This window comes from Theobroma cacao, chromosome 1 (genome assembly GCF_000208745.1).
Source record: "Theobroma cacao cultivar B97-61/B2 chromosome 1, Criollo_cocoa_genome_V2, whole genome shotgun sequence".
NCBI classification, from domain to species: Eukaryota; Viridiplantae; Streptophyta; class Magnoliopsida; order Malvales; family Malvaceae; genus Theobroma; species Theobroma cacao.
The window spans coordinates 36026563-36039247 of NC_030850.1; the positions used below are offsets into that span (position 1 = coordinate 36026563).

Below are 12685 nucleotides of genomic sequence, written 5' to 3' on the forward strand. Positions count from 1 at the left end.
AGCTCTGTTTCAATTTTTCTGCTCGCAGTTAAACGATGGTAGGCACACTTCCACTAATGAAAGTTGGGGCTATGGTGGGTTTGTGTCGTTAAAGAATCTTCATGATGCTCCAAAAAATACATAAAGGATGAAGTTCTGATTGTTGAAGCGGAACTTACTGTCATTACTAAATTCAAGTGTTATGATAGACTGCTCTTTAACATGGAAAACAGAACACATTTTCCCCAATTGGAGAATTAATGACATGTTTCATTGTTGGCCGTAAATTTGGATCAGCTTGTAGACATGCAAATGCTATTGTAGCTACATGAACAATATTCTGTGCAACCAGCTGGCTTGTTGGAGGTGAGAGGCGTGGATCTAATACATCAGTTAACATTATATTTTGCAAAGAAGATGGTGCTGACAACAAAGACAAAATTTCTACAAGATGCTTTCCCACCAATGTTTCCAATGCCAAAACTCCAAAACTATAAGCATCACATTTTTCAGTCACAACCATTGTGTAAGCAAGTTCTGCATAAACAGAACAACGCACATTAAAACATATTAAACAATTATAATACTAATTAATGACCCTTTTGCTTATATTCCCCAAACCCTAACCCCTATTAATTTTTCCCTGATTTTTGCCCATAAACACATTCTTGCATACTGAATTTATACTAATAGCTTCCAGCATTTGATTTGAATGAATCTAGGATTTTGCAACAATTAGAGTATCTAACAATCATTAGTCATATGATACAAAAATTTAACAATAGAAACCGTTTTAATCCGCAAATTACTATAAAAAGTATACAAGTAAAGAGTAAAGAGAATTAGTAAATGAAGCGGTAGAGAATAGCATCACCTGGAGCTACATAGCCATAAGTGCCAACAAGCCTTGTTTGATTTGAAGAATCAGGATCTATGATTCTAGCAGTCCCAAAGTCAGAGGCAAAAGCCTCCAAGTCCGAGTTTAACAGAATGTTGTTGCTTGAGATGTCTCGATGAACTATTATTTGTGTGCACTCAAAATGCACGTAAGATAAAGCGTAAGCCGTGCTCTTGATAATGTTCATTCGTTTTGTCCAATCCAATTCCACAGCTTGAACATCATCACCTAGTATGAAAAACAAGCTTCCTCTTTCCATGTATTCATAAATCAAAAACATGCATCGTTTATGTAGACAATACCCATGTAGTTTCACAATGTTTCGATGTTGAACTTCCGTTAAGAATTTTATCTCATTTCTAAAACTCCTATCGAAAGCCGGCTTCTCAGCTTCAAGTCGATGAAGCTTCTTCAATGCAACTACTTTTCCACTGGGTAGCTGTGCTCTGTAGACACTTCCGTAACCACCACTTCCAATGCGGTATCGAATGTCAAAATAATTTGTTGCTGCTATGATGTCTTCATAAGCAATCTTTCCATCGTAGTTCCATATTGAGAACAGGTCTCCATTCTTGGTTGCTTGCAGTACGCTAGTTGGGTTGACCTTCACCTTATACCTCCACAATAATAATAAACACCTAAGAAGAAAAAAAGCAACGAGTACGGAAACAGGTAGAAATATCTGGAGATTGTAACTTTTTTTCACTGAAGAATAGGTTGCCGGAGAATAGAATGGAAAGCAAAAGTAGGGCGTTAAATTTTTGTTGCCACCAAATACCTCCCTAAATGTCGAACTGTCTATTTCATCACAAGTGAAACTTGCATGATATAATGACCTAAGAAGATTAAATGGAATAACACCTGACAAATTATTGTTTCTGAGATCTACTTGGTCTAGGTTCAGAAGATTGCTGATTTGATTAGGAATGAGCCCCTCTAAATTAGACCTAATAATTTTGGACACGACACGAGAAGATACGGGTTAAACAGGTTTTGAGTTTACCCTTAACGTGTTTCGTGTCTAATCGTATCAGATACGACAAACACGTTTAAAACATGTTTAAACACGTTTACTTAATCGTGTTATTGTGTTTAAACGTGTATACGTGTTTAAACGTGTATACTTGACACGTTTATTAACCTATTAAACACTAATAGTTAAAAATTATTTTAATTTTATATAAATAATTTTAAATAATTATTTGATGTTTATTTTAACTTTATATATGATAATGAATTTTATGTATGTTATTTATATTAAATTTTATTATATTTGATGTTATTATTCTTATTTTTTGTTATAATTATTTTTATAATTTTAAATTTTAAATTTAAATAATAAAATTATATTGAATTATAAATATTTTTAATTAATCGTGTTAAACGTGTTAATCGTGTTAAACGTGTTATTAATCGTGTCGTGTCGTGTTACACGTGTATTAAACGTATACGTGTACGTGTTTTAAATTTAAGATATGAATATTAAACGTGTCGTGTTCATGTTTAGCCTTAACTTGTTTCGTGTCTAAACGTGTCTGACACGTTTAAGACACGAAAACACGATTTGCCAGGTCTACTCTAAATTGTTGTTACTTAAGTCCAACTGTTCTAGATTGAAGCAATTGCCAATTTGAGGCGAAATGGGTCCACTTAACTTGTTTTGAGGGAGGTTCAATAAATTAAGTGCTTCCAAATTTCCAATGTGCTCAGGTACTAGACCTTATAAAAGATTTGAGTGAAGGAATAGTACACGCTGTAACACCCCGTAACCTCATTTAGCAGTCAATAAGACCCTATTGATAAGACGAAGGGTCACTTGATGTAAATTTAAGTGTCAAAGAGTTGTTACGGGTAAAAAAATATTTTTGAATAAAATATTATTTTGTAAATAATATAATATTAAAATATTAAATTTTATTAATTAAGAGAATCAATTTGAAGAAGGATTATTTGATCAATTTAAGTGAGGGAGAAGAAGAACGAATGAATTTTGAAGATAAATGACGTAAATGAGACCCGTGTGTTTTATTAAATCGAGTTAGTGCGGGTAAATAAATATTTAAATATTAAAGTGATACCACGTTAAAATGCAACTTTGATATTTTGGTTGTATACGTGTAAATGAGGAAAGGTAGAAGGAAATTAGAATTTTAAAAAATGTCGAAAGGATCAAATTTTAAAATATGAAAGTTGGAGGGTTATGTAGTAAATAAAATGAAGTTAAGGGTTTCCATGTAAATTTTAATATTTAGAGGGAATAAAATAAATAAAATAAAAATAAAAAAAATTAGGAGGTGGCAGATGGGAGTGAAGAAAAGTCAAAGACAAGTAAGTAAAAGAAAAGAAAAACAAAAGAAAGAAGATGAAGAAAAGAGGAAGGGGATGGCCAAGTAAACCATAAAGGAAGAAAAGATGTAGTAGCTGGCAAAAACAATAAAGGGTGAAGAAAAATAAATAAATAAATAAAGAAAAAGGGAAAGTTAAGCAAAAATTTTATGTCTTTCACCTTTTGCATTGGCGGTGGAGGAGAGAAGGAAAAAGGGAGAGAGAGCTGGTGAGAAAAGAAAAATAAAAATTTATTTATTTTCTCTTGGCTCTACCGATAGCTACTGATGGAGCAAATAAAAAGGGAGAAAGAAGCTGATTTTGAGGGAGGAAAGGAAGAGTTGTGTTGCAGTTTGTGAAGGAAGATGGAGGTTGTATTGGTTGCCGATTTCAGAAGGAAAAGGGAGGGGGACTGTAAGCTGTCGGTGGAGAGGAGGGAGCTTGGGTATTCATCGCCGGTTAAAGAGGATAGAGCTTGGAGTAGTTGTCGTCAGTTTAGGGTAGAGAAAAGGCCTAATCAGCGATAAAGGAGAGAGAGAGAGAGAAAGCCAATTGGGCGGTGCAAGTGAGGAGGAGGGAAAGGGCTACTGACTGAAAAAAAAGAGAGAAAAAAAAAAGAAAAAGAAAGAAAAAAAGTGAAGAAGAAAAAAAAATAAAAACAAAATGGGCATAGCCTAAATAAAAAAAATAGGCATGGCCCAATAGGAAGAAATGGGAAGAGCCATGGAAAGGGCCTAATGGCAACAAGGAAAGAAAAGTCCAAAAGAGAAAATAAAGGTAAAGACTTGGGCCTACTTAGCCCAATTTAGGAAGTACCTAAGTAAGATAGTGCACTATAATGGCGTGTCGGAGGAGGTGACGAGCGATCGACAAGTAAAAATAGCGACGTAACGTCCTGCTATTGTGAAGGGAGTGGGTGTTAAATTTCAAAACTATGCCTCCATAACATAATATATATATATATATATATATATGTATGTTACATTTGATAGTTGACGAAATTGTGGATAACATGAGTTGGTAGAAAGCCTTAGGTTGTTTGTGTTTGTGACATGAATTTTAAATTTGTTTTTTATAATATATAAAAAAATATATATCTACATATTTTTAAATATGAGGAAACAAACATTTGACTGGCTTTCATTTTAAAATCACACCTTGCAAGTTTGTGTGATGTTTAAGCCAATGACTTTTGTATTGATTCATAAAACTTGATGATAAATTATTTATTGCACTTAGCACGCTGATTTAGTAAATATGTCATGCTTTGAAATAAATTATACATAACATTCAATTTATGATTATATTGCTTTTGATTTGTCATGTTTTACAAATGCATTAAATTGTAATGATTTTCATTTTAACATGATTGAGATACTCTGGGTAGGACCTGTTACCACACCAGGTCAACTGTGGTCTTTTTGCACAAAGTAACAATTGTTAATTATCGATATTTGATTTTAAAAAGGGATACCTGAAACCCCGATTTATATTGGGTGATGTGGATAGTTCCCACGAGTAGGTAAAGGAGGACCTGAAGCCTCGATTTATAATGGGTGGCATTGGTAGTTCTCATGAGTAGGTAAAAGAGACCTGAAGCCTCGATTCATCTGGTGGCGTGGGTAGTTCCCACGAGTAGGTGATGATGTCTGAAAAAGTAAGCCTAAGGGCTATACTAAACCTACTCGAGGATGATGTTCACTTGTGGATTTTTATTACATAATGCATGGCATTAACACTTGAAATTTACCATTGAATGCCAAGTGAAATTTGCATATTTGTTGGTGATCAGTCACTTCGCATTTTATGTTTGAGGCTCTTCATTCTACACTTGCCATTGGATTTACTGTTAATTGGATATCGAAGTTGAAAGATTTTCGAGTTACCTTAATTACTATCGTTTTCATATATGTTACTTGTGATTTATTATTTTTAAGACTTGCAAGGTATAAAAATAAAATCTCTCAGTTTAATGGAGTGTGTTTCCTATGCTTACTCTTAGATTTATAAACATTCCATCTTTATGTTTGTTTCCCCTCTTCGCCTGCTCATGGGGTCGATGATGATTACTAAGTCTATGAGACTCACATCCCTCTTATTTTCCCTTGTTGCAGATAGAGATCAGTCTAACGTGTAATCATCGGTGCATACGGTCCGCCATAGAGTCGGTAAAAGCATCTCCTAACCCCGCTCCAAGTCGCTCCACTGTTTAGGGTTGTATCAGAATGAAATTTGCTAGATGTTGAAAAATGTTGTTAACTTATAAACGTGAATTGTTATTATTTTGAATGGAGTAGATAGTAATTTAATTATTAATATTCGCTTACGCTCGTGATTATATGTATTTAATAAATCTAGCGGAAGTCTTAAATGAGGCTTATTCGGGACTTAACGAAAAATTTCTTGAAAGTCTCGGACGCCGATAGCAACCAAGGAGGGGTCGTTATACACGCAAAGTCATCAAATCTATAATTTTTGAAGGGATAGAACCATTGATTCTATTGTTGCTTAAGTCCAACTCTTCTAGATTGAAGCAATAGCCAATTTGAGGTGGAATGGGTTCACTCAACTCATTTTGAGAGAGGTTCAATAAAGTAAGTGCTTCCAAATTTCCCATTTCCTTAGGTATGGACTTTCTAAAAGATTTGACTGAAGGGATAAAGCCAACAAAGTCTTCCAATCTCCAATTTTTGAAGGGATAGAACCATTGATTCTATTGAAGTCAAGAAGCAAATTTTCTAGCTTGTGCAAAAAGCCTAAAGAGGAGGGGATTGGACCGATGAGGGAGTTGTTTGATAGATCCATGGAGACCAAATTGGATAATTGAAATAGAGTGGAAGGAATGGAATCATTAAGAAAGTTATTAGACAAATCCAGGGTCTCTAAATTAGTTAACTTGCCTAGAGCGGAAGGAATAGAACCATTAAGAAAGTTATTAGACAAAACCAGGATCTCTAAATTGGTTAACTCACCTAAAGCGGAAGGAATGGAACCATTAAGAAAGTTATTAGACAAATCCAGGGTCTCTAAATTGGCTAACTCGCCTAGATTAGAAGGAATTGAACCAAATAACTTATTATCAAATAGATTGAGAGTCACCGAACTCTTTAACTTTTCAATTTCTACTAGGATGGATCCATGGATTTGGTTATATGAAAAATCAAGAAACTCTAATTGGGTGAGATTACCGATTTGAGGAGATAAGCAACCATGTAAAATATTGAAAGACAAGTCAAGGTGCGTTAATGTTGACAGATGGCTTATATTGAACATAAAATCCTCCGTGGTCCCATTGAGTTCATGACTACTAAGATTGAGAAAAACAAGATTTGGAAAGCAAGAGAAGTCCATGTTCTTATTATCATATAGATAGAGAGTCACCAAATTCTTTAACTTTTCAATTTCTACTGGGATGGATCCTTTGATTTGGTAATAAGAAAAATCAAGATGCTCTAATCGGGTGAGATTACCAAGCCGATGAGATAACCTACCATATAAAGAATTGTTGAACAAGTCAAGGTGCGATAATCTTAACAAATTACTTATATTGAATAGATTAATTTTTTTCAAACCCTACTTTTTCAAGAGTTAAATTGGAGGATTATGATTAAAAATTTAACCTCTTTAATTTAATAGTCCCGAGCAATAATTTTAAATCGATTAATTGAAGGTTCCTTGTGATTCTATCGAAGTAATCAAATTAAAAGTCACGTAAGTTTCTTAAGTTAAGTATAAGCATGTAAACCTTGAAACCAGAGATTCTAAAGGTGTTCCTAGTTTACAAGACAAGGATGTTCCTAGTTTACAAGACAAGGATGTTAAACAAAAGAGGGCTTCCAAATTCTTGTTCATTAACATTGTTATTAATAGGAGGGTGATACTCTACCGAAATGGAAACAAGAAAAAAAAATGGAGATGGCTTCATATTGCTTTCTTTAGAAGTTGAAGAGACAGAAAATTAACGTTGACAAGTTATTTGGGTTTGACCAGATAGGTGAAACCCAATATCTCCATTATTTTTATTTAATCTTTCTTTCTTTCTTTCATTGTAGAAAAGGTAATTTCAATGACCATTGGATGTTAATTTGATATCTGTAACTTACTCTGTTTCCTTCGACAAAAAAAGCTCTGTTTCATTGTTGGAATCGAATTTTGCTCATATGAATTAGTTAGTTTTAAACATCGAGCAGTGTTCTAAAATATAATCTGAAATAGGATTAGCTACATCTAATACTTGTTTAAGGAATGAAGTGATTTCAGCATAATGAAATGTAACTTATCATGGTAGACTGCCCTTTCACATGGAAAACAGAACACATTTTCACTAAGTTGGAGAACTAATAACATGGAGAATATGAAAGAGGAAATAACAAAAAGTAAGAACCAAAAATAAAAAAGAAAAGGTTGAAACCAGAAACGCATCCTATCAATCAGTTCACAAAAACAACAAGACACTTGTCCTAATAATAGCACTATCATTGTGGAGCTTGACATGATTCTTCCATATGCATTCCACTTGTCACAAGTTGCAGCAAAGAGATTGTTCGGAGTGGGTTCCTTAATGATCTTTGACAAGAAAGAAACATCCGTGAGACATGTTTCATTGTTGGCCGTAATTTTGGATCAGCTTGTAGACATGCGAATGCTATGGTAGCTACATGAACAATATTCTGTACGACCAGCTGGCTTGTTGGAGATGAGAGACGTGGATCTAATACATCAGTTAACATTATATTTTGCAATGAAGATGGTGCTGATAACAAGGACAAAATTTCTGCAGGATGCTTTCCCATCAATGTTTCCAATGCCAATACTCCAAAACTATAAACATCACATTTTTCAGTTACAACCATTGTGTAGGCAAATTCTGTATAAACAAAACAATGCAAATTAAAATATATTAAAACATATAATAATCACTAATGACCCTTTTGCTTTTATTTCCCAAATCCTAGCCCCTATAATTTTTTCCCTTGATTTTTGCCCACGTATGCATATATATTCTTGCATATCGAATTTATAGTGATAGCTTCCATGCATTTGCTTTGACAATTACTCATTACTCATATGACACAAAAATTTAACAATGAATACCGATTTAATCTGTAGATTAACTACAAAAAGTAAACAAGTAAAGTGGATAGTAAAGCAAATTAGTAAATGAATCGGTAGAGGATAACGTCACCTGGAGCTACATAGCCATAAGTGCCAACAAGCCTTGTTTGATTTGAAGAATCAGGATCTATGATTCTGGCAGTCCCAAAGTCCGCGACAAAAGCCTCCAAGTCCGAGTTTAATAGAATGTTGTTACTTGAAATGTCTCGATGAACTATTATTGGTGTGCACTCAAAATGCAAGTAAGATAAAGCGTGAGCCGTGCTCTTGATAATGTTCACTCTTTTTGCCCAAACCAATTCCACGGCCTGAACATCATCACTTAGCATGAAAAACAAGCTTCCCCTTTCCATGTATTCATAAATCAAAAACATGCATCGTTTGTGTAGACAATACCCATGCAGTTTCACAATGTTTCGATGTCGAACTTCTGTTAAGAATTTGATCTCATTTCTAAAACTCCTATCGAAAGCCGGTTCCTCAGCTTCAAGACGATGAAGCTTCTTCAAGGCAACCACTTTGCCACTTGGTAGCTGTGCTTTGTAGACACTTCCGTAACCACCAGTTCCAATGCAGTATCGAATGTCAAAATCATTTGTTGCTGCTATGATGTCTTCATAAGCAATCTTTCCATCGTAGTTCCATATTGAGAACAGGTCTCCATTCGTAGTTGCTTGCAGTACGCTAGTTGGGTTGACCTTGACCTTATTCCTCCACAAAAATAATAAACTCCCAAGAAGAAAAAGAGTGACGAATACGGAAACAGGTACAAATATCTGAAGATTGTAACTCTTCTTTACTGAAGAATAAGTTGCTGGAGAATAGGGTGGAGAGCAAAAGTAGGGTGTTAAATTTTTGTTGCCACCAAATACCTCCCTAAATACCGAATTATTTGTTTCAACACAAGTAAAACTTGCATAATAATAATTTCCACCCATAATAAGATTAAATGGAATAACACCTGAGAAATTATTGTTTCTGAGATCTACCCGGTCTAGATGCTGAAGCCTTTTGATTTGAGCAGGAATGAGCCCCTCTAAATTGTTGTTGCTTAAGTCCAACTCTTCTAGATTGGAGCATTTGCCAATTTGAGGCGGAATGGGTCCACTTAACTCGTTTTGAGAGAGGTTCAATAAAGTAAGTGCTTCCAAATTTCCAATTCCCTCAGGTACGAGACCTTCTAAAAGATTTGAGTGAAGGAATAAAACACGCAAAGTCTTCAAATCTTCAATTCTTGAAGGGATAGAACCATTGATTCTATTGTTGCTTAAGTCCAACTCTTCTAAATTGAAGCAATTACGAATTTGAGGCGGAATGGGTCCACTCAACTCATTTTGAGAGAGGTTCAATAAAGTAAGTGCTTCCAAATCTCCAATTTCCTCAGGTAAGAAACCTTCTAAAAGATTTGAATGAAGGAATAGAACACGCAAAGTCTTCAAATCTCCAATTTTTGAAGGGATAGAACCATTGATTCTATTGTTGCTTAAGTCCAACTTTTCTAAATTGAAGCAATTACAAATTTGAGGCGGAATGGGTCCACTCAACTCGTTTTCATAGAGGTTCAATAAAGTGAGTGCTTTCAAATTTCCAATTTCCTCAGGTACGAGACCTTCTAAAAAATTTGAGTGAAGGCGTAGAACACGCAAAGTCTTCAAATCTCCAATTTTTGAAGGGATAGAACCATTGATTCTATTGAAGTCAAGAAGCAAATTTTCCAGCTTGTGTAAAAAGCCTAAAGAGGAGGGAATTGGACCGATGAGGTCGTTGTTTGATAGATCGATGGTGACCAAATTGGATAATGAAAAAAGAGTAGAAGGAATGGAACCATGAAGTAAGTTATAAGACAAATCCAGGGTCATTAAATTGGTTAACTTGCCTAGAGTGGAAGGAATGAAACCACGAAGCGTGTTATTAGACAAATTCAGGGTCACTAAATTGGTTAACTTGCCCAAATTGGATAATGAAAAAAGAGTAGAAGGAATGGCACCATGAAGTAAGTTATTAGACAAATCCAGGGTCACTAAATTGGTTAACTTGCCTAGAGTGGAAGGAATGGAACCATGAAGCGTGTTATTGGACAAATTCAGGGTCACTAAATTGGTTAACTTGCCTAGAGTGGAAGGAATGGAACCATGAAGCCTATTATTAGACAAATCCAGGGTCACTAAATTGGTTAACCTGCCTAGAGTGGAAGGAATGGAACCATCAAGTGAGTTATTAGACAAATCTAGGGTCTCCAAATTGGTTAACTTACCTAGAGTAGAAGGAATTGGACCAAGTAAGTTGCCATCGTATAGATTGAGAGTCACGAAATTCTTTAACTGTCCAATTTCTACTGGAATGGGTCCATAGATTTGGTTATAAGAAAAATCAAGATACTTTAATGAGGTGAGATTATCAGGCCAAGGAAATAACAAACCATATAAAGAATTGTTGAACAAGTCGATATGCGTTAATCTTGACAGATTGCTTATATTGAACATAAAATGCTCTGTGGTCCCACTGAGTTCATGACTACTAAGCCTGAGAAAAACAAGACTTGGAAAGCAAGAGAAGTCCATATTCTTGAATTTATCACCAACCTTAATAACGTCAGAAGGAGGGTTAATTTTGATGACGCTTCCAGCATCATTGCATGAGATACCTGTCCAGTTGCAACGTTGCAAAGTGTCGTTGCTGTAGCTACTCCACCAACCACTCTCGAGTAGAGCCTTCGCTTCTCGTTCCAGCGACAAAGTTGTTGCTGAGGTAGTTGTGGCAACTTGAGATGCTACATAGGAAGAAAGGACGTTAGTACTCCGTAGCATCACCATTACGAGAGTTGTGATAGCTAAGCTCATGTTTGAGTTGTTCTTGTTGTTGTGTGTTAATTCCCAGAGCACCGAAATTTAAAGACGTTTATCGCCGGAGTGAAGTTCTTCTAAAAGTGGAGAATGATGAGTATGAACACAGATAGAGAGAGTGGAATTTCGATTCTTACACAGAAAGTTCATGGTATGGTGCGCCTGTCTTTTTGCCTAATTTTTATTCAAATGCGGGTCCACAAATTTTTGCTCAACCGAGTGGGCCCAACTGAGGTTGAATTTGATACACTAACAGGAAAATGTTAGTCTTTGGTAAAGCCTTTTAGTTCAAAAATTCGGTAGCAAAGTGCCTTTATTGATTAATGTACAGAGCATTCCTAGAATCATCATCGGCAATAATTACAGGAAATTCTTATCTAACACGCCTATTGATTGCAAATTTCTGTAGAAGGTTTGCCATTAATTTATCAGAGCCATTAATGATTTGTAACATTTTGTTTGATACTTCCCTTCCTCCACGCGATAGAAAATCTATAGATTTATCTTAGTGCATTTAAAACAGTGGTGTTGCAACAACCCAGCTTTCGATAACTAAGTAAATTCAGTGGTTTTCCTTGATCTTACATGCATGCTGCATCTGAAGTGGTTGCCAAATTTTTAACATTAATTTTGTTTTCAAATTAACCAAAATTAAGAACATTGGCTATCATGTGATTTCTGAGCAAAATGCTCTGTTCTGTATAGTTTAGATAGTTTATTTGGATTCTTGTGATGCTACCACTACTCTTGAGTAGCAGACTTTGTTGGAAAATGTACTAAGGCATTAACCTCACCATTTCTCATATGCCACGAAGAGTCTTTAGCAGTTAAGCTTAAGACTCGAATTGGCAATTTAGTGAAGAGATTAATAAAAATTACTTTTCCAAAAATAAAAAAACATTGGCTTTTCCATCAATGCAGTAATTGATTAGAAAAAGCACAAGACTTAGCAAGAGATCAAAGTCTCTCAAGTCGATATATAGTCTTTGATAGCATCTCAATCAAATTAAATTGTTCAAGTGTCACATCTGAAATAAATTTGTAAATCAAAAAGTTATAACATATGGAATTAAAGCAGCATTTTAAACTCTGAAGTAGTTTTTAGCTTACATATACCTTTAAGAAACAAGTTTTATTAAGTGAAAGGTTAACAAATAGAGACTGTGTTTATAATTCTCATTAATTCTTATCAAAGTTTAAATCTAATCTAAATTGATTAATAATAAGTCATGAATTTTATTTATTTATAATTTCATAATATATCTTAAATTTGAACACGTGAGCTGCACATGTAATTTTTCATATTTATAAAAGATAAATATTAGAAATAAATTATACTTAATGATAATAAATTTTAATTTAGTTTATACTACATCATATAATGTTGCTCAACATATTTATAATTATACCTAAATTATTATATTAAATTTTAAAATCCATATAAATTATATGATTTCAAGTAAAATTATTCAATTAAATACACGATGACATAATTCATAGAAGTCAAGTCTTGACTTATCATGTT

General features: G+C 34.4%; 2 protein-coding genes across 2 annotated transcripts; both read right to left on the reverse strand.

The window, feature by feature from the left end:
- Positions 197 to 6553, reverse strand: LOC18614419 (MDIS1-interacting receptor like kinase 2). Its single transcript, XM_018118479.1, has 3 exons — positions 5871 to 6553; positions 854 to 1824; positions 197 to 516 (listed from the first exon to the last, which is right to left on the reverse strand). Exons 1-3 carry the CDS (start codon positions 6551 to 6553, stop codon positions 197 to 199), a joined length of 1974 nt encoding a protein of 657 aa, XP_017973968.1.
- LOC18614415 (MDIS1-interacting receptor like kinase 2) lies at positions 7505 to 11313 on the reverse strand. Its single transcript, XM_018127756.1, has 2 exons — positions 8388 to 11313; positions 7505 to 8069 (listed from the first exon to the last, which is right to left on the reverse strand). Exons 1-2 carry the CDS (start codon positions 11155 to 11157, stop codon positions 7678 to 7680), a joined length of 3162 nt encoding a protein of 1053 aa, XP_017983245.1. The 5' UTR covers positions 11158 to 11313; the 3' UTR covers positions 7505 to 7677.